General features: G+C 40.2%; 1 protein-coding gene across 1 annotated transcript; it reads right to left on the reverse strand.

The window, feature by feature from the left end:
* Window positions 1–148: 148 nt before the first annotated feature.
* On the reverse strand, window positions 149–22907 carry LOC101742019 (medium-chain acyl-CoA ligase ACSF2, mitochondrial). Its single transcript, XM_004926759.5, has 12 exons — window positions 22763–22907; window positions 12453–12633; window positions 11669–11797; window positions 10145–10365; window positions 9433–9554; window positions 7872–7978; window positions 7111–7238; window positions 5517–5688; window positions 4403–4516; window positions 3054–3196; window positions 2270–2411; window positions 149–436 (listed from the first exon to the last, which is right to left on the reverse strand). The coding sequence occupies exons 1-12, from the start codon at window positions 22819–22821 to the stop codon at window positions 209–211; spliced, it is 1746 nt and encodes a 581-aa protein (XP_004926816.1). The 5' UTR covers window positions 22822–22907; the 3' UTR covers window positions 149–208.
* Between the last annotated feature and the right edge of the window lie 201 nt (window positions 22908–23108).

The following is a 23108-nucleotide window of genomic DNA, read 5'->3' on the forward strand; positions in this document are numbered from 1 at the left end:
ACATAAGGAATGGCAGGGATAGCGCGAGGAAATTACGATGTAGTAACTAATTAATTAAAATGAATGCCACTGAACTGTGTTTCTATTTGAAATCGACATCCAAACACAACATTTTAAAAACTACAAAAAGAGTTTAAGAGGAATACTATTTTTATTGTAAATTAAAAAATATATTTATTTCATCAAAATCATTCGATACATCGATACATCACAATAGTCCTTTCTCGATCATTTCTCTCAGTCTATACTTTTGGATCTTCCCTGAAGCGGTCTTCGGGAACTCTTGTGTGACTTTGAGGATCCTCGGGAATTTGAAGCGTGCGATTTCTCCTGTTAAATGCTTTGTTACGTCGTCGAGACTCAACGCAGCGCCTTCACGCAGCCTCACAACAGCACAGAGCTCTTCTCCAACTCTTTTGTCCGACACTCCGACGACCTGGACGATATGTTTAATAAGACTAGAGGTCGTACACAGTAGTCGAAATTCAACTATAATTAATTGGTATTGTAAGTTTGTACACATACTATAATCACAAATTTCGCCAAGGCTACACTATAACAAAATATTAATAAAGACAAACAATATTTAATCTATTCTCAATTTGACCACAGACGTCAAAAACAAAAGATTGACAATAAACAGTATGCATGCGTGTGTGCGTCAAATACATGGAATGTGGTGTGTGTAATGTTTTCTTTATTGATTTAATTTATCTTTTATGCATTATTTTTAAAAAGTATTAGCATTGTGCACTTCTTCTCTATATTCTCTCTAAGTGTGGAAAATTTCATACTCCTCCGTCCGCGCAATTTTCGTAAAAAGGGATACAAAGTTTTTGCTTCACGTATTAATATATAGATTATCATGTAAATTATTATAAAACAGAACTAACGTCATATGTTCACCCGGGCTGTCATTATAGATATTATTTTATAACTCTACCCATTATTATTTTTTATAAATGTCATTTATTATCATTTTGATGTTTCTTAATGAATATGTTAATTCTTAATTAATAGCACTAATCATTTTAATTAAGGTTTCGCGGCTATCTACATTACACACACTAAATTATATATTTTGAATTACTCTGTGGGCAGCGGCTTGGCTCTGCCCCTGGCATTGCTGAAGTCCATGGGCGACGGTAACCATTCACCATCAGGTGGGCCGTATGCTCGTCTGCCTACAAGGGCAATAAAAAAAAATGGTGCAGTAATTATCGCCCTCGACTGTTGCGTCGAGGGTCGTAGGTTCCATTCCCACATCGGCTAAACATTCTTGTGGTAAACAGGTTTGCGTGATCTTTGGCTGTATGTTGGCTATCTATTATCTATATATGTATAAGACTTTTCTATTGAATTTACCATGAATTATAAATGGGAATTGTAGTTGAAACAAATATGGCATTGCTCTGAAAACAGAGAAACGACATTTAAAGTCCACCACTCTCAAATTCCCTAAAATAATTATCTAATTTAATTTAAGACAATATGCCCGAACATGGCAGATGTCAACTCTTCATTCACAACGCATGTCACCATTGTCGACAGCGCCATCTATATAAATACACAGGATCTATAGAGCGCTGTACAAATGTACTATAAAGAAATATAGTTTCTTTACATATGTATATATTTAAACGTATATAAGTATGTATCTAAGTCTCTGGTACTCATACAGCACAATAAAGTATTGGATGTTGTGTAAAGCTGTGTGGATCTCTTCTTACTTTACCGTTTATCTATACCTATATTTATACGTGAAACTAAAACTTTGTATCCCTTTTTACGTAAATTGCGCGGACGGAGGAGTATGAAATTTTCCACACTTATAGAGAATATAGAGAAGAAGTGCACAATGCTAATATTTTTTTTAAATAATGCATAAAAGATACATTAAATCAATAAAGAAAACATTACACACATTACATACCGTGGATTTGACGCACACACGCATGCATACTATTTACTGTCATTGTCAAACTTTTGTTCTTGACGTCTGTGGTCAAATTGAGAGTAGATTAAATATTGTTTGTCTTTATTAATATTTTTTTATAGTGTAGCCTTGGCGAAATTTGTGAGTATATAAATATAAAATACAATCATAATAGTGTACAAACTTACAATTCCAATTAATTATAGTCGAATTTCGACTACTGCGGGACCTCTAGTTAATTTAATTACGAGACTACTCAAAATTATTGTTATAATCCTTGATTTAAAACTTTAGTATGTCGATGCAACCGTCGCTGTTATGTTTCTTACCCACCTGACTTTCTTCAACATCGGGATGTGTGTTCAGCAAATCTTCTATTTCTTTCGGCGCGATGTTCTCCCCTCCTCGAACGATGATATCTTTAATCCTTCCAACTATCCTGCCGTAGCCGTCTTTGCTTATCGTGAACTTGTCCCTAGGATCAGTTGGCCCACATTAAATACCTAGGCACTAAGCACATTATACTAAATATGGCATAAAATAAGCTGGTATACTCTCGTCAATTTATAAATATTTAAATTAATGATTTAAAAAAATTAAAGATTTTATATTTCAATAACACTATTACGTTATTTACTTTACTAAAGTATAACAGTAATATTCCAGATAACCTAGTTCAGTATAAAAATAGAATAGAAATAGAAATGGAAATGACGAATTGTTCAAATTCATTCCTATATTTCCTGAAAAAAGCAAGGATCTTATTTCGATTTTAACTAAAATGGTATATATTATGTATGAATGAAGTCATGATCCAATGGGCTAATGCTAGGTACTACTACTAGTTCTGTTGATACTAGTACAGTTACCAGTGGTATATTGATGGTACCAGTTTGTATAAGTCAATACGTACCAAAAACGCTAAAACGTGCTCCAACATGACTTCCACGACGAAGTAATGACGGAATTCGTGTTATTATCTCTTTGACTACCACCTAACAATAACAGCTTACCAACAGTAGGGACCCGAGCTGGTTAGCTCAAGAAAAAATATCATATTTGGGTTTTCACACGGTTACTGTTACTCATTTGAGATATCTTGTACTTGGTCTATTACCCGGTCTTCAGCCAGCCGTCTTTGTCCAGAGTTTGCCTAGTCTTCTCCGGTTCGTTCCAGTAGCAGATCATGTTGTTGTAGCCGCGTACAACAAGCTCGCCCGGTGTTTCAAACGGAACGATCTCCCCTTGTTCGTTTACCACCTGAAGTTGTTTAAATAAGGTGATATCTAAAGAAATTACATTAAAACTACATACTGTTATATCCCTTTTCTTTTTGGTCAGGGGAAAATCGCCGGATTTCGGCCCTTCACACACAGAACTCATGAAAAGGCAAAGGGGGGAAAGTGAAGCGTTTAGTGCGGAGCACATCTCTCCCATCACCCTCCCCCTCGGGACGCCGGACCGGCGGTCGTCGGCGCCACGACCACTAGCCCTCTCGGTCCGCAGGCTATCCGAAGCCCGCCTAGATGGCGGTTATAGTGAGTTATCCTACAAATACCACGCTTAGTCAGAACCAGCGTGGGTCGAAGATAGCCTGCCTTCCATCACTCGGATGCTTTTGCGTAAAACGCGTGCAGAGCAGCTTGCACGTCGTCTTCTTAGGCCCCCCTCGCCGGTCCCCAGACCAACATGTGTTAGTACGTGCTCACTGAGTTTCTCGTCGGATCTTCTCGATGGATCGCGATTCCGATGCGGTGGTAGATTTTGCGAAGCACTGCTCTTGCTAGGGCTAGTGTTATCAAATTCTCTCAGGTTGAGCCCGTGATTTCACATAGCTGTCCAGGCGTAGCTTGAATAGCCTTTTAGGCTACCAGCGAATAGGTAGGAAAAGAAAAAAGTTGGTACATCAGGAAAGGTGTGTGTCATAGTATTATCAACACACGACAGAAGTAGAGCACGCGTGCTTCAACGAATCCACCTTTTTGAATACAATTAGTAAAGATTACAGTGGAACGTGATTGGGATTTCATGGACACAAATGGCAAACCGTACAGGTCATGAGAAATACGCATCTTTGACCACTGACGGGGAGGCCTCCGGATTCCATATTTAACTAAGATTTTATGGGAGTTTGTGATTTTAATTGTTGAGCAACGCGTCTAGAAGTATATTTTGCTCGTAATCAATGCACTAGGTTTGTGTTCCTAATTCTTCTTTCCTTCTGCGGGCCTACTGGAAGAGATTTCAACATGAAATAAGTAGTGCCCTTGTACTCTGTATCCTTATTGTCGTGTTTCTTCTAACAGCTGTGTGTACAAAATATATTAAATAAATAAATAAACGAAGGGGACCGTTTCGCAGGTTTGTAACTTAAGATAAAAGGAAAATTCGCAGCGCATCAGAGCAACTTTTGCTGTTAGTTAATTTGGTACCAAATAAATAAAAAACTTTGAGTACTTCATATACCTTGACTTCAACGTGATCTTGAATATAACCAACTGTCTCGGCTACGACGTCTATACTGTCGCCTTGGTTGGACTGGAATATGCAAGCTGTTGTCTCAGTTAGACCGTACAGACTCTGAAATTTTAATGTAAATGAATTTCTATTCAAAGATTTTGGCGTTGCGGCTAGCAGTGTCGGACTTTCGATTTCATAGGACAACTTTGAAACCTATTCAACTGTTTTGTACGTAATATCAGACACAAACACGGGAAATTAAATACAAATAATGTAACGTTGTTCGCATCGTCAAAACAAATGTTGATAGTCAATGTGAAAACAAGAGATATCTTCTTCACTCTATTGACATTAAATCAATGATAGTAACATTAACATTCATCTATTTCATACACTCAATCAGCTTCAAGTTGCGACCTCCCGATAACTAGATGCGTAAGTCATTCTGAGACTAGCAAGCGAGCTAAGTGCGACATGTATTAATAATTTCGCACCTAATGATAACACCTAGCAGTAATGTCATGTGTGACTGACATTATAAATGATATCTAATGTAATTAACAATTTTATTATGTTCAATTATTAAAACTTTATATTTTTTACAATTATTATAAAATAAATACAGGCACCACACGATAAAAATGTTTTTCAGCCCACAGATGCCCGCTCCTGTAGGTACTATGTAAATATTAGGTACTTATTTATGTGAATAAGTTTAATAGAGAAGAAGGTTGACGCTTATCTAGCATTCTCTTATCGTGAAGATGAAAACCGTAAAAGTACCTTTAATTATTATCAGTATATACTACATTTTTTGTTGTCCTTATAGACAGACGAGAATACGGCCCACCTGATGGTGAGTGGTTACCGTCGCTCATGGAGACGTCCGTGCTGACGAGCAATGCGGGGGCAGAGCCAAGTCGCTGCCCACTGTTTAGTACTTTCATCTAATCATCTACATCTAATGCCAATGTCCAATCTTAAAAATGCTGACTTGTAGTATGCTCGCCACTTTATCTAGTATGGAGGCAAGTGTAGCAAATAAATGCAGACTAGATATAACAATTAGGTGATTGGGTAGTGATACGTATTTACAATGTAATAAGCACTAAGTACCCACTTTAACTGATTCAGCATTGAGATGTGTTTGTATATCTCTAATTAATTGGGGGCTGCAGGGCGCTCCGGCGGCGACCGCCACCCGGAGTTCAGAAAGCACCTCCTGACCTTGGGCTCTGATCTGGGATAAGATGTCTACGAACATGGTGGGAGTGCCTGTTATTGCTGTACACCTGAAATGGATGAAAAGTAAATACATGATAGTGGTTTTTTTTTATTGCTTAGATGGATGGACGAGCTCGCAGTCCACCTGGTGTTAAGTGGTTACTGGAGCACATGGAAAACAACGGGAATGCGCCACCCACCTTGAGATATAAGTTCTAAGATCTCAGTATAGTTACAACGGCTGCCCCATCCTTCAAACCGAAACTCATTACTGCTTCACGGCAGAAATAAGCAGGGCGTTGGTACCTACCCGCGCGGACTCACAAGAGGTCCTACCACCAGTAAAAATACCATGGTTACCGTGGTTAAAGTACATGGTACCATGTAATATAATAATATATTAGTAGTCTCTCGGTAGTCGAAATTTGACTTTATTTAATTGAAATCATAAGTTTGTACATTATTATGATTCTATTGTCAAAGACTATTTAAGCTTCTATAATCACAGATTTCACCGAGGCTACACTTTAGACATAAATATCAATAAGGGCAAACAATATTTAATCTTTTTTTTTTTAAAGGATTTTATGACCTGGTAACTGAGACCTTTAAGTCATGTCTTATTTTAATTTATATTCATATTTTTATGAAAAATGATATTATGGAGTGAAATGAAATGAAGATGATTAATTTGAGACATTAATCAACTGGGATGAAATTAAATGAAATGAAATGGGATGAAATATAATCTCAGTAAAATGGTGGTCATTTACTAAGATTTTTTCAGTGGACTTTTTAGAGGATCACGAGAAGTTACGTCCAGCGGCTTTGTTTCATTTTCCCACATTTGTGCACTTTCACAGATATTAAACAGTTAATTAACCACCATTATTACACATTGAAATCCGAAGAAACATTAAATAGACAAAATAAAACAAATCACACAACTTCACTCCTCGCGTTCCCGCCAAAAAGTCCAATATTTAATCTATTCGCAATTTGACCACAGACTATAAGCAATAACAAAAGTTTAACAATAAGCAATATATGTGTGCGTGTCAAATACATACATGGTAGTGTGTGTAATGTTTTTATTTATTGATTTAATGTATTTTAAAGCATAATTTAAAAAAATATTAGCATTCTGCACTCCTTCTCTATATTCTCTATAAGTGTGGGAAATTTCATATCCCTCCGTCCGCGCAATTTTCGTAAAAAGGGGTACAAAGTTTTTGCTTCACGTATTAATATATAGATTTACGAGTGATTGTTTTTATGATCATTGCTTTAAACTCTTTATCAAGCTCTAAATTGTCAGTACCACGCATAATAAAGTCATTTTTCACGCATAATAAAGTTGATGAAATATTACATCGATAAAGTAATCAATAGTAAGCACATCATATTAAATATTTAAGATATTGAGTGAAGTAATGTCGAAAGCACAACGATACAAGTGTTTGTCTTGTCAAAGTTAAAATGTAACTAACTTTTCACCAAACAAAGCTTTCACATTTGCAGAGATGTCGTAAATAGGTGCGGCTAGCACCAGGCTGGCCCCGTGACGGAAGCCTCCCAGTACTGTCACGATGGATCCGAGAGCGTGGAATATTGGAACCTGAAATCGACAAGCAGAGAGTTGAAAATACAATAAAACATGGAAAACAGTAAATTAATAACAAACAAATATTCCTATAGTGACGTAATGAATTATTAAGACGGATTAAAATATTAGATAAAAGGGTGTTAGTTGTTAATAGCACATTAGGATGTATATAGCAATAATAATAGGGCATACGTGAAAATAATAATGGAGGTATAATAGCACACACGTGAACGGTCTTTTTCCATTTTAGAAAGTTATTGACATACAAAGAGCGGCCATACTAGTAGCGATACTAGAAAAGTCACCGACATTGAATTTAGACAACAAATATATGTACATACATACATACATAAATACATACATACATAAATACATACATACATACATACATGCAGTATGTTTGATAAATAGGATTGTGGTTATTCCGATGCTATAAAGAATCAATCACATAAAGAAACATTTCGTTCGAATTACCACGAAACAGCTAAATATAATTTAAAAAACGTTACACACAGTCCCTTCATATCTGTATATAAATATCTTATTGCAGCAAGCAAAATGTGGATAATGAGTTTAGGAATATAAATATATATATGATGAAGTTACCAAAAACTAAATTTTCGACCAAGAATGTCCAAAATTTACCTGAACACAAATGTTATGATGTCCTTCGTGGAAAGTATTTCTCTTGCCTGTAAAGTAAGTGTTGTTTACAACGCCGAGGTGCGAGTCCAATGCGGCTTTCGGTTCCCCTGTGAAGTACAAATATGGATAACATAAAATGAAATTGTTGAATGGTCAGCAAGGCTTTATTTTGTCTTGTATCTATCTATCTATCTATCTATCTATCTTTCAGCCACTGTTGGACATAGACCTACCCCAAACTACGCCACAACGATAAATTTTTTGCCGCATCCAGCGGATCCTCGTGAATCTCAATAGGTCGGTACATCTTCTGGGAGGCCTAATCACACTGTTAATCAATCAAACCAAATATTATTCTAGCACAGAGCCTTACAATGGAAAATGTCGTTAATAAGAATTCCAAAAGGAGTTGATGTAAGAAGTTATATTTTGTTTATTTCAACTTCGGATTTTTTATTTTTAATTGCTTAGATGGGTGGGCGAGCTCACAGCCCATCTGGTGTTAAGTGGTTACTGGAGCCCATAGACATCCACAACGTAAATGCGCCACCCACCCTGAGATATAAGTTCTAAGGTCTCAAGTATAGTTACAACGGCTGCCCCGCCCTTCAAACCGAAACGCATTACTGCTTCACGACAGAAATAGGCGGGGTGGTGGTACCTACCCTCGCGGATTCATAAGCGGTCCTACCACCAGTAATTACGGAAATTATACTTAACTATATAATTATTATATAATTATACTTAATTATAAGTAGATATCACTTTTCGCGGTTATTAAATTAATTAATGCTATCGGAAACTATTAACAAAATGCATAATATTCCCGATAGTCTCGGGCGGCGGTAACCAATGGAGATAGCGCGGGTCTTCTAAAAATCAACAAACAAATTGAAACGTTTTCTATGATACTGTATTTGATATTACATTTGCGACATGTATTTCCTTTGGTTTATTAACACGGTTTTTCTGATGGATAAAGGAACCTATAGACACATGATTTCGTCGTCGTCGTAAGTAAGTTTAATTGTACAGTAATCGTCCTTATAACACGGTACCCTGTACCCCTCATAGCGAATTATATATTACGCGATTTCAGTTCCTCGTATAACACGGGTACCCCATACAACGCGAGGATTACAGTTGGAGGAACACGTTATATTTCTGTACTGTGAATTTTATAATTATATGCACATGTTCATAATGAACTTCGCATACTTTTGTACACTGTCCCAATAGTGTGCGATATAAAATAAAATTAATTTATTAATTTGTGTTGGTAGTTTTTGATTTGTAAAAAATTTGGTTATATTGTGTTATAAAATATTTGTACATAAAGCGTTATATAGGCTCCTACAACGCGTTTCCTATAACGCAAAACAAATCTACTGTGCTGTAGAAGGGATTATTGTATTGTAATAATTGCTTTTCTATTTCACAAATCTAGCAATTTTATATCACATCGTATTCTTTAGTTTCATAAAATTAACCATTAATTCATCTAAAGTGAATACCGAATTCTTTCTATTGAACCCACAAAATAATATATACCTTTAGCTACCTGTGGTACCGGAAGTGAAGTGAATGATAGAACCGTCACTTGGTTTGGTTTCCTTGACGTATTGTGACACTTCGCTTCTGTTCTTATAATCCTCGGTCAACGATTTGTATGAGATAGTACCACTGCAATATAAACCATAATAGTGATCCATTTTGGTCGAAAGAGCAAAGTTCGGTTCGGCAAGTAGCTATCCCGGAACAATCCATTCACTAGGGATCCCCTGCAACCTAACCAATTTTCATGATGTCTATGAGGAAACGACTCACGTAACGAGATACTAAAGCAAAGTCAAGCGTTACCTCAATATTATTTCCTTCCCTAATTCCCTTAGTTTCTCTGCATATAAATCATATCTTAAATCGCGGTGGCTTAAGATGCTTAACGCACCCTGTATTAATCTAAGTGGGTTTGTATCCTTTTTTATTAAGGAATGATTGCTGGTGGCCCAAAAGTTCTTTCCAGTTTCACCAGAACAGGTAGGCAAGCAAAGGCTCAGCTAGGCTTATACTCTTTGCAAATTTTTGCGTCAATGAGATCACGCATTTCGACCTACAAAGTGCCTTAACAAGAAGGCTCATTGACTACCCAGCCCTACAGGTCACAATTATTCAATAAAAAAATTTTAAAGTGTTATTGTATATTTTCTACTTAATATGCATAAGATATGAAAATACGGCTAAGCAGAATCAAGAGCTAGAGCTGTGCTACTTACGGCAATTTGTTCCTACCATCAGCAATAATTGAAGATAAAAAAGGAAATTCTCTAGACTTTAATAACCCCGGCTTTCCGTCTTTTAATTCAGGTATTAATTGCTCTAAAGTTCTGTAATACTCCCTCTTCGGTAGAGCATCGCCTATCAGTAAACACTTCATTTCTGATTTCTTAATGCAAAAACTTAGTTCCTTCTTTTCATATGCTGGATTGATTAAAACCTGCAAACGGAATTTGATTTAGTGTATCGCACCACTTTTTGGGTACATGGGATATTATATTCTATACATAGCCGTTTTTTTTCAAATAAAATTAAACCATTGTCGTCGTGGCCTAATGCGGAGTTTACATTACGAAATTAGTGTCATGCATGTTGAGCTCAGTTTCACGAAAGTAGTTTCGATATATGCGAAAGTAATTTCGTTAAAAAATTAGTGTCGCGAAATCCACAGTATCGCAGTAACCATGGCGCCTTCAGCATCAAAACTATAATTTGCTATATTCAATGTAGCTAAAAAAATGCTTATATACCTATAAACTCAAGAAGGCATTTAGGAGCAATGAAGTTAGTCTCTGAATTAGCAGATGAAGATCCTGAGAGTTATAAAAACTATTTTCGAATGAGTGAAGATAATTTTGATTTTTACTGTAGGTGTTTCGGGACCCTTGTCATTGATATTCATTAATAAGATCTATATTTTTTTCTGTACTCCATCGTTGGTTTGCCATTTTCAACGCTTGAAGCGCGTCCGAACTAACAATACACACGTCCGCACAGCGCAGGCCCTTTCGCGACATTAGTTTCACGTCGCGTCTACACTATGAAATTAGTTGCATGACACTAATTTCACCAAATAATCGCGCAGGGCACGAAACTTATTTGCATGCATGAAACTAATGCATGCATTACGAAAGTATTAAATTACACGTGAAACTGTTAGTAAAACCAATGTTACGAAATTAATTTCATGCCACTAATTTCGTAATGTAAATTCGCCTTAAGGGATAAGACGTCCGGTGCATTCGTGTTGAGCGATGCAATGTTTGAATCTCAGGCGGGTACCAATTTTTCTAATGAATTACGTACTCGACAAATGTTCACGATTGACTTCCACGGTGAAGGAATAACATCGTGTAATAAAAATGAAACTCGCAAAATTATAATTTGCGTAATTACTGGTGGTAGGACCTCTTGTGAGTCCGCTCGGGTAGGTACCACCGCCCTGCCTATTTCTGCCGTGAAGCAGTAATGCGTTTCGGTTTGAAGGGTGGGGGAGCCGTTGTAACTATACTGAGATCTTAGAGCTTATATCTTATATCTCAAGGTGGGTGGCGCATTTACGTTGTAGATGTCTATGGGCTCCAGTAACCACTTAACACCAGGTGGGCTGTGAGCTCGTCCACCCATCTAAGCAATAAAAAAAATACAGATTACTAGCCAATGACTATGTATTCAATGAGATTTTACAAATCACGCCCATTGTGTTAAGGATATTTTCAATTTTACGTGTGTTCATTACTTACCGAAATCAAACCAGCTCTGGCTGCTGCCACTAAGGAAACTAAATAAGAAACGCTGTTATGTGACCAGATTCCTACTCGATCGCCTTTTTGTAGTCCTTGATTTCGAAGACCATATGCCATAGAATCCGCCTATAAATTGGAATTTAGAAAACAGGGTGAGGAAAGTAAATATGATTCTTTTTTTTTTTTTTAATTAGCATATGTTCATCTGGCTGCAAATATAGATCAAATATAGAAACAAGGATAAGGAGCAAGCAAAGCTGTGCTTCTGGGAATCGAAGCCTCCATCAGTCACCATCGCAAAAAACCATCAGCTGATGACGCTAACAACTGCACCAAGGAGTCAATCATATTGACTTAATTTATTTTATAATTTTTATCATACCCTTATTTATTAGATACGTGAGCTTATATTAACTTGTATGGTAACACTTGTGACGCCTCTTTAGAGATCTTTTTTTTATACCTATGCTGATAGCCTTGAGAGGCTATATCAGCGTTAACCTTGCGTGTAGGTGAGCTCACGGGGCTCCAACCGAGAGTGTTGCGAACACTGGCCCTAGCAAGAGCAGTGCTTCGCAAAATCTACCACCGGATCGGAAACGCGACACACTGAGAAGATCCGGTGAGAAACTCAGTGGGCTGTGTCTATCTATGGATTAGTTTACTCGCCGAGATCTTCGTCGCAAGCGACGGTTTCGACGAGAACGGTGACCGGATTTTAGAGATCAATGCAAATTGAGTGTTAAGAAAACACGCGTCGACGATGAACTTAATAAGTTACCCGTATTAACAACTCCTCATAGGTAAGACTGATGCCTTCGTGCATTGACTTCACGGCCACTCTACCAGGAAATTTATGAACTGTCTCTTCGATGATGTCACCGAGCGTCGCTAACGTCAAAGGTTCTGACCCTGGATTGTGGAGGTAGCTGTCTGTGGTCGAACGAAGATTACTAGCCCATCTGGAAATTGCAGAAAAAAAAGTATTTTACGACTTTTCGTAACACGGAATTAATTTTATGAAATACGTTAGTCGTCCACAGTTCTGAGCTTGTAAATTGTATGCGTTACGTTATTTGAATCACAGTAATTGATACTCCATTATAAACAATTATTGAAACTAGAGGTCCCGCAGTAGTCGAAATTCGACTATAATTAATTGGAATTGTAAGTTTGTACACTATTATGATTGTATTTTATACTTCTATAATCACAAATTTCGCCAAGGCTACATTATAAAAAAAAATTAATAAAGACAAACAATATTTAATATATTCTCAATTTGACCACAGACGTCAAGAACAAAAGTTTGACAATAAATAGTATGCATGCGTGTGTGCGTCAAATACATGGTAGGTATTGTGTATAGTAATGTTTTCTTTATTGATTTAATGTATCTTTTATACATTATTTTAAAAAAATATTAGCATTGTGCACCTCTTCTCTATGTTCTGTATAAGTGAGGAAAATTTCATACTCCTCCGTCTGCGCAATTTTCGTAAAAAGGGATACAAAGTTTTTGCTTCACGTATTAATATATAGATACACATATATATATTTTATATAATTAAAACTTGATTCAGAGATTAAGTATTCGATACGTCGAAAATGGTGTAAAGATAATAAAAAAAAACTGTAAAAGTAGTTTTAAATTATGTCTACGTTTTGCGAAAACTGAAGAAAATACTGTTATTTTTATGCTGAAAATCGTAAATAATAAGTTTTACTCTATATGTAGTAACAGTCTAACCCACTGACACAGTCCACTGAGTTTCTCGCCGGATCTTCTCAGTGGATCGCGATTACGATCCGGCGGTAGATTCAGTGAAGCACTGCTATTGCTAAGACTAGTGTTAGCAAATTCCCTCAGGTTGAGCCCGTGAGCTCACCTGTCGGCGTAGCTAGAACTAGGGGCTACCTATTCGCTGGTAACCCTTAGACTTGGGTAATAATAGGATAGGGAAAAAAGAGTGTAACAATTGACAGACAATTTATTACTGGTGGTGGTGGTAAGTTCAAATTGACATGGACGAACGAGTCATTTCTCAAAGGCACGTTCGCAATTTGAACTCTAACGCTCTGCTAAATAGTATTTTTGCAAAGTAACTCTTGAAGCAATTAATTAAAGTATTAATTGCGTCAAGACTTAACTAATGGTAGGACCTCTTGTGAGTCCGCACGGGTAGGTACCAACACCCTGCTTATTTCTGCCGTGAAGCAGTAATGCGTTTCGGTTTGAAGGGTGGGGCAGCCGTTGTAACTATACTGAGATCTTAGAACTTATATCTCAAGGTGGGTGGCGCATTTACGTTGTAGATGTCCATGAGCTCCAGTAACCACTTAACACCAGGTGGGCTGTGAGCTCGTCCACCCATCTAAGCAATAAAAAAAAAACCAAAGCCATTTTAGGTTATTAACGTTGTGGTGTTGATTCTCGAAATTTCGATGTTTTATTAAACCATGAATAAAATAAACAATTTATTTAAGATACCATGTATATGATAAATAGATAGATAGGATAAGATACATTTGTACTCTTGATAAGTTTGTTGATAGTCACAATAATTTAATGAGTTTATTGCTTGGGTGAATGTGTTTTGTGAAAAAAATAATTATTAGGTTTTTAGTATCAGTTCACTTGTTGTATCCGTCAAGTCCACTATCAGTGTTAAAATGTACATACTGATGTTATTACAATAAAATTTGAAAGCTGTCTTGATAAGAGAAACATATGTAATACTATCTGTACCCCCGACTTCACCCGCTCGGAATTTAACAAAACGTTACTTTAATTTATAATAGTTTTAAAGTAATAGAAGTAACTTAAGTTACTCCTTATTACATCAGCTATCTGCCAGTGAAAGTCCTGTCAAAATCGATCTAACCATTCTAGAAATTAGCCGGACCAGACAGACAGACAGACATAAAAATAAAAAAATCTTATTTTGGTATATTTATCGTAGCATTCATATGCATGTAATAGAAAGCGGTTACTTTAATATTATTATTTTTTTTATTTTTTTTATTGCTTATATGTGTGGACGAGCTCACAGCCCATCTGGTGTTAAGTGGTTACTGGAGCCCATAGACATCCACAACGTAAATGCGCCACCCACCTTGAGATATAAGTTCTAAGGTCTCAGTATAGTTACAACGGCTGCCCCACCCTTCAAACCGAAACGCATTACTGCTTCACGGCAGAAATAGGCAGGGTGGTGGTACCGACCCGCGCGGACTCACAAGAGGTCCTACCACCAGTAATTACGCAAATTATAATTTTGCGGGTTTCATTTTTATTACACGATGTTATTCCTTCACCGTGGAAGTCAATCGTGAACATTTGTTGAGTAACTGCCGCTGTAACTATATTTGAGACCTTAGAACTTATATCTCAAGGTGGGTGGCGCATTTACGTTGTAGATGTCTATAGGCTCCAGTAACCACTTAACACCAGGTGGGCTGTGAGCTCGTCCACACATCTAAGAAATAAAAAAAGAGTACGTATTTCATTAGAAATAATTGGTACCCGCCTGAGATTCGAACACCGGCGCATCGCTCAACACGAATGCACCGGACGTCTTATCCTTTTTTTTTTTTTTTTTTTTATGATTGAGAGATTACTGGTGGCCCGGAGGCCTTTCCAGCTTCACCAGGACAGGTGGGCGAGCAAAGGCTCAGCCAGGAGGGGTGGGATTTGCTAACAACTGCCCGAGCGCCTCCGAAGGAGACCTAACAACTCAAGAGCAGTTGCTTCGCGAATGAATCTATTACCGGATCGGAATCGCGACCCACTGAGAAGATCCGGCGAGAAACTCAGCGGGCTGATGCATGGGTTAGGCTGCACGTCGACCTCTTTGTCGAGTTCGACGAGTACGGTTACCGGGGTTCCTCAGCCTGCTCCTAGTGTTAGAGCTGAAGGTATCTAATGCAAGAGTTATTGGATCTGATGGATCCGTAAGGACGTGTCTAGGGCGACGACGGTGACTTGCTCCTGCGTGATCAGGATTCGGGGAGTAGTCAGCGGCGGCAACGATAAGGCGATTATCATGACGCATAGCCTTATCGAAGTAACGTTACGACACTGACTTCATGTGTTTGCGGATCGATTCGAGGCCCAGGTCGTCGTGTAGGTCGACGTTCCTCACGAACCACGGAGCCCCGACGGCTAACCTGCAAAAGCGGGATTGTAGGGATTGGAGGGTGTCTATGTGTGTGCGGGCCGCGTGAGCGATCACCACACTCGCGTAAGTCATGACGGGCCTTATGCAAGTTTTGTAAAGTGTCACCTTGTTCCGAAGGGACATTTTACTCCGCTTACAGATCATGGGATAGAGTCTGCCGAGAATAAATGCGGCACGATAGCGGACTGTTTTTATATGCGGGCGGAATGTCATGGATGCATCCAGGGTGACTCCCAGGTACTTGACCTTCCTAGCCCAGGGTATAGGTTGGCCGAAGAGGGTGATCGGGGGTGTGATATTTCTCCTCCTAATGCGGGAGGAAATAAGCGGTGAGTTTCCCCTTTGAAATAACACTGCTGTGCTTTTCGCTGGGTTGATGTCTATGCGCCATTTTCGGAACCACTGTCCGAGGGTTAACGCTGCACTCTGGAGCTTACTCGCGATTAGGGACTTGTTTCTACTTGAGTAGTAAACGGTTGTGTCGTCAGCGAATAAGGCTAGCTGGGTCGGCGGCGACCGGGGAATATCGTTAATAAATAAACTAAATAGGAGCGGAGAGAGAACGGAGCCTTGCGGGACTCCAGCCGTGAGTGGTCGCGGGGAGGAGCGGGTTCCCTCTACTCGATATCGAAAAGAGCGGTTAGACAAGAAGTCTCGTATGATGAGCACGAGACTGTCCGGTACGCCCATGTTGAAAAGTTTGAAAATCAAATCGTTGTGCCAGACTTTGTCGAAAGCTTTTGCGACGTCGAAGAAGAGGGTTCCCGTATAGATCGGTTTTGGTCGGTTAAGTCCTACAAGAATGTGCTCCGTGAGGCGGTGCACCTGTTGTACGCATGAGTGATTTGCACGGAATCCGAATTGTTCATCGATGAGAATGCCCTTTGATGAGACGAAGTCTCTGAGGCGTTTGTAGAGCAGACGCTCATACAGTTTGCCCAGAGACATGAGGAGGCTAATCGGGCGGTAACTCGTCGGATTATTTTTTGGTTTACCGGGTTTGTGTATGCCGATAACGTCCGCTTCTTTCCACACCGCGGGAAAGATACAGTTCGCCATAGCGGCATTGAAAATAGATGCCAACATCACGATGAGTTGGATGGGTAGAAGTTTAATAACGCGGTTAGATATACCGTCGGAACCGGGAGCCTTGCGAGGACGTAGGTCTTTGATCAGGTCTTTAACTTCCATTGGGGTGACGGGTGGTAACGCATCCGAGGGTGGCAAGGAGGCTCTGCGTTCTACCTCACTGTCTACTAATTCTACATGAACAGGGTCCGCGGATTGAATGCTGGGCGTGCACTGGGTTTGCAATGTATCGGCCAGCAGCTCTGCTTTTTCGTCATCATCAAACGCCGCGAGTCGACCTGAGGGGCCTACGAGGGGGGGCATAGTTACAACCGTATCCGATTTGAGAGTACGAGCTAAGCGGTAGTAAGACCTTTGAGAGGGCGCGAGTCCTTCTAAGAAATCAGACCACCTGGCATCTCGGACTTCGGCGATGCGAGACTTTACGTCGCGTTGTAGGGCACGCATTCGAATACGATTTTCCACGGTAGGATACCTATCGTAGGCGCGGATCGAAGCGTTCTTAGCTCTAAGGAGTTCCCTAATATCGTCGGGCAATTCGAAGCGGTGAAGGAAGTCCTCCGCTACAACTTGCTTCGATGACCTATCTAATGTCGAGGTAATGTGTGACGTTAGGATGTCTATGGCTTCAGCGGTATCATGAAGAGACGGGGTAGAGTCCGGGCTAAACGGGAGCGATGGTGGATCAGATTCAGCCAGGCTGATGCCCAGCGTGTGCCAATCCACCATAGTCCTCGTGACGGGAACGGAATCGGGAGCGCGACCGAGCTTCATAACGACGGGACGGTGGTCTGAATCTAACTCTGAAACTACTTCGATCGAGTGTAAGCGCAGAGCTACGTTTTTTAATAACGCTATGTCGAGTATATCCGGGCGATGCGCGATATTTAGCGGGTAGTGAGTCGGGGTTAGCGGAGCGATGATATCGAAGGCGAGATCATCGACTAGCTCGTCGAGCCGCCTGCCATTAGGGGTTGTGGTGTGAGACTTCCACCTGATGTGTTTACAATTTAGGTCGCCCGCCAGAATGACAGAGCTTCCCATGCTGAGCAGCGCCTCGATATCACTGCTTAGAACGATCTTATCCGGTGGAAGATAAACGGACGCGATAACGATCGGCGCGTGTCCCGTCAGTGAGATTCGGCATACTGATGCTTCGATGTTAACGAGCGCGGGGGGATCGAGCGGAATGCAGTGCAAGGCTCTTCTGTAGTAGATGACGGTACCACCACCACGAGCAGTGAGCCTGTCGTTCCTAATCATGTTATAGTTCGCGATTTTAGGGTCGCGGCGCGCGGGCTTAAGTAGAGTCTCCTGTACTAAAAATATGTCAATTTGATGGTCACGCAAAAAATCACAAACCTGATCACGTTGATTTGCGAGACCGTATGCGTTAAAAAATCCTATCGTTACGGATAGGGGTTTCAGCCTACTTTTGTACGCCATTGATTACCGGCGGAGTGAGGGGAGGACGTACGTATTTAACGACGCGTATACGTCGGCGTATTCTTGCACAACGGCGATGAAGTGCTGTGCAGTGGAGGCGGCGCGGATGGCGTCACCTAAAGCGTTAACGCGCTCAAAGTTAATCGATTGAAAGAAGTCGATCGCTAGAGCAAGATTGTCGGACGCTGTCGGAGGGCAATTCGCGGGGGAGGGGCGTATCGCGGGGGCGGGACGAATCGCGGAGGAGGGAGTTGTAGCCGTGTTCGTGTACGGCAGCGGTTTCGCCCAGGCCGAGCCACTGGGCACCGGCGCCGGAACGAACGCTGGCTTAGCCTGCGACACAGAGGGTGCCGAGGCTTTGATGTCTGGGTGGGAAGCTCGGAGGCGGTTTTGGCGGGCGACGCGGCGATTTATTTTCGGGGCTCGGGGGCATCCGCGGTAATTTGCGGGGTGACCCTGTGTTCGACACAGGACGCAGCTAGGCGGTTCCGTCGCGGTTTTTTGATCGCGAGTGCAAAGGGCCGTAGCGTGATCGCCTAGACACTTGACGCATCGGGGGCGCGCGTGACAGTTACGGGAAGAATGCCCGTACAGTTGACAGTTATGGCACTGGCTAGGAGTGCCTTTTTTATGGGGGGCTTCGACGGCGATACCGGAGAGCCTACAGACGGTCCGTATGTTAAAAATTTGCTTACCCTCGGGGGTAGGCTGGAGGGCGACTAGAACCATATTATATGGCTCCCTTCCGCGGCCGGTGTGCATGCGGTGCACTGAATTTACTGGTAGGCCTTGTTCCAGAAGGTCGGCCTTGACGAGTTCGGCATCCAACTCTTTAGGGATGCCACGTATGACGGCACGAAGTTCGCGCTCCTCCTGGAGCGTATACGTATGGAAACTTATACGCTCCTTACGGAGGTAAGAAAAGAGGGCCCTATGGTCGTCGGGTGTTTGAACCTTAATTTGAATGCCGTTCGCGAGGTTACGGGCATTCGTGAAATTAATATTTTTGGCCTTAAGGGCCAGGGAAACTCGTTCCCAGGCTGCCTTCTCTTGAAGGATTACCGGGGGAGGGGCTTGAATTTTCTTTTGTACTACCGGACGCGGCGACGGTGTAGCACGGGCTGGGGGAGCAACGGGGGTCGGTGGACGGAGGCGCGACGCGTTCGCGGCTCTGCTTACTTTGGCGGCCGCGGGAGCTCGGGCTTCCGCAGCGCGCCTCTTACCTTTTTGGACTACTATGAATCCATCAGTCGAGGGGGCGGGGGAAAGATCGACCTCCATGTCCGACTCCGAGTCGGATGAAGAGGAGGGCGCGGGCGACCCGCAGGCGGGCGTTTTAGAGGGCGCGGGGTTGACGGTCGCGACGGAGGCCACGGACAATCGCTCGGGGGCAGAGGACGGCGCGGGCGCGATGGAGGCCGCGGATGAACGCGTGGACGCGACGTGTGCTGCGGATGAGCGCAGGGCTGGAACCGAGACCGCAGCGATCGACGCGGGAGCTTTGCTCGCGAGTATTGGGGACACGGGAGCGGCGGGCGCGACGGAGACCGCTTCTGAGTTCGCGGCGTGATTGGCCTTAAATTCTAAAAATTCGGCCGATAATGTCGGGTACCTCAGACGGAGGAATTCCGCGAACAGATCGATCGTGGACTCCATTGTAACTGTCACGTGCCCAGGGGGGGCTACCCCGGGACTTTAAACACACTCGCCTTACGGCGAGGCCCCAAAATTATAATAATCACGATTAATTACGGCACACAACCGTCCGCTTACAAACGGGTCACTAAGTTGCCGAACGAATTCCAGGAATTTAGGGGTCCGCCCGTTCACAAACGGCGGTGCGACGCAATTAGCACAGGTAGTCACTTCCGAGAAAACACTTGGACGCCAGATGTGCCACGAACCGAGGTCGGGCGATCGAACGAACAATGAGCACGTCAGCACGCGGCGAGTGCTTGGATCGGAATGACGTCTTATCCGTTAGGCCACGACGTCTTCAAAATTTATTACAAACACAATTACAAACTTCAATTTTATTTATTTGTATAGATAGATTATATTACCATTATATCTAAAATGGATTATCGTTAATACATTTATCACTATTTTTATACTAATTCCGATAAAATTAATGTTTCTTCTTTGGAAGTTGACTTAAACATTAGTTGAAATTAGATTGATTTTAGAATCAATAATTTGAGAAAAGTACTTAATATTGCTCACATTTTAAATTACGAAATTATGTAATGTAGTAAAAAAATACTATTTTCTTATAAAAGGATGGTCTTATTAGCTATCGTTAGCCATCGTTGCAAAGTAACGAATGATATTTTTTATTGCCCTTGTAGCAGACGAGCATGCGGCCCACCTGATGGTGAGTGGTCATCGTCGCTAATGGACGTCAGCAATATCAGGGGCAAAGCCAAGTCGCTGCCTACCCTTTAATACTCTCCACAAGCCTCGTTTGAAGAAGGACATTTCATAGCACGGAAACAATGTTATGACAAATGTTATAACAAATGCTATGAAAAACTGTTGAAAACAAATTGTACGTAAAATTCACGGAACGTAATATGTCTTTTAAATTGTCACAGAAGATTGTGCGTTTATGCTATGATTTTTAGAGTTAGGTTAGCTCAAAATATTTCAAAAAATAACAAAAAAAGCAGTCCAAATTCAAAAGTTTGACATATCAGTCTATTCGTAAATCACAGGTATGTTAAACGGTGTAATATACCTGATATACCAGTTAGATGTAGACAATACGGGTCAATGCACTATGTTCACTCGTGTGAGGCAGAACCTAATAGGCTGTGGTCGAAGCGTTGCCGATGTTTTTGAACCATAGAGTTTGCAGTCCTTGATGTTTGTAGTCCATCTAGTCTACCAGAGCTGGCTATACAAAAAGTGACTAACAACTACTTCATAGTTTAATCCAATATTAATTTATTCCAACTTGAGCTCATTTATGACTTACTTCCTTACATATTATTATATATTACAATACGTCAATAGTGCGATATAGATTTTTTTAAAGTTATATTTATTGAAAGTGTAAGGAGACTAAATCAGGACAGCGTCTAGTGCAAATACATAATTTTAACAAAAAGAAAACGTAATTTAACGATATTTATATATTTACTATCGAGAGCATCAACAATGTAATCGTAACAAATAAAATAAGCATTATTAAGAATAACACTGTTGAATATTGTCACTACCTTATAGGTGTTGACAATATTAAAATGGGACCACATAATAAGTATTTCCATTAAAAAAAATGGTTTCACCAAGATAAAAATTCTGAGGTAGTAACTACACAAAGAAACAGTCGATTTAAGAACCTCCAAATTTTTGGAGTCAGTTAAAAATAATGATTATTTATTATTCTGGTAGTAAAATCGGTTAAAAAAATTGAAAAATCTTCCGAATTTCCAGGTATCAGAAATTTAAAATGTTCCACAGCATTTAAAAATACACAATTCCTTCTGAATACGTACATTCTTTCGCGCTGCAGTCGTAATAATTTTATTTTAAATGTGTTCACAGTGTTAAATAAACAGTTTCATTACAAATAAGTGAGTCGACTATTATCAAAGCCGGCAATGTGACTTTTGGACAATTATTGGTAAATCAGAAAAACGAATTATTGACTTTGTATTCCATTGGCAGTCACAAAACTCTTCTGAACGACATCTTAGATAAATAACAGGTTAAGTTAATACTTTATTTAATACAGGTTTTGAACCGTATTCTTTGAAGGAGACGATTATATTCAAATCAATCTGTATTGACATATCAATAACATTTTTTTGTTCAAATGCACAGATTGCCACCTTTGATAATAGACGACTCATATCGAAACATGAAATTAGCATACAACGTGTTGTATGTGTGGACTCGTACGTACGTACACACATTGTTGTGTGCGTAAATAGCATTTAAATTCTATTTTTTTTAATGTTAGATTGAAAGACAAGGAAAATGTCTTCGCAAGGTAAGCGGGCATTATTAACCATATACTACTGGTAAATAAATGTATTTAGTTTTATATGCCAATGAAACAATGAAAGTATATATTTATATTTGTCAAATACTACATTGGAATATTTAATCACAACGCGAATTATTGCATTGTTTATCGAGCAAACATAATTAAATGAATCCGTTCTGACAGCCTTAACTGGGAATATATTCTTTAGTAACTTTGGCCCATCTATTGTTAAGTCGACAACACCGTCATTCAAAGCCTGAGATTGACGTCCCGATTTTAATGTATCAAGACATGTAGACATGTAGACATGTAGACAAGTTACTATTCCCCGTGCGGGCTTAATGTGCTCTAGACCTAAGACCAGTCAAAAACGAAACTCACCTAACATTCTGTCGTGATGTAAATTTATTAACTAAGATAATATACGTTTTGTTGAACATTTTACGGATCGCGTGCAGTCTCGCTCGCAACGACAGTCGCACTGACTCACAAATGATAATATGAGAATGCGTTATCTATATTAGTAAGATATTATACAAACAACGCGCTTGTTATATTGTATGTTTATTAAACTAGCGGCCCGCCCCCGCTTCGCTTCGGAAACTGTAATTTATTATTGATTTCTCCAATATTTAATGGATGTTATTATACACATAAACCTTCCTCTTCAATCACTCTATCTATGAAAAAAAACCGCATCAAAATCCGTTGTGTAGTTTTCATGATT

Source organism: Bombyx mori, chromosome 12 (assembly GCF_030269925.1).
Source record: "Bombyx mori chromosome 12, ASM3026992v2".
NCBI classification, from domain to species: Eukaryota; Metazoa; Arthropoda; class Insecta; order Lepidoptera; family Bombycidae; genus Bombyx; species Bombyx mori.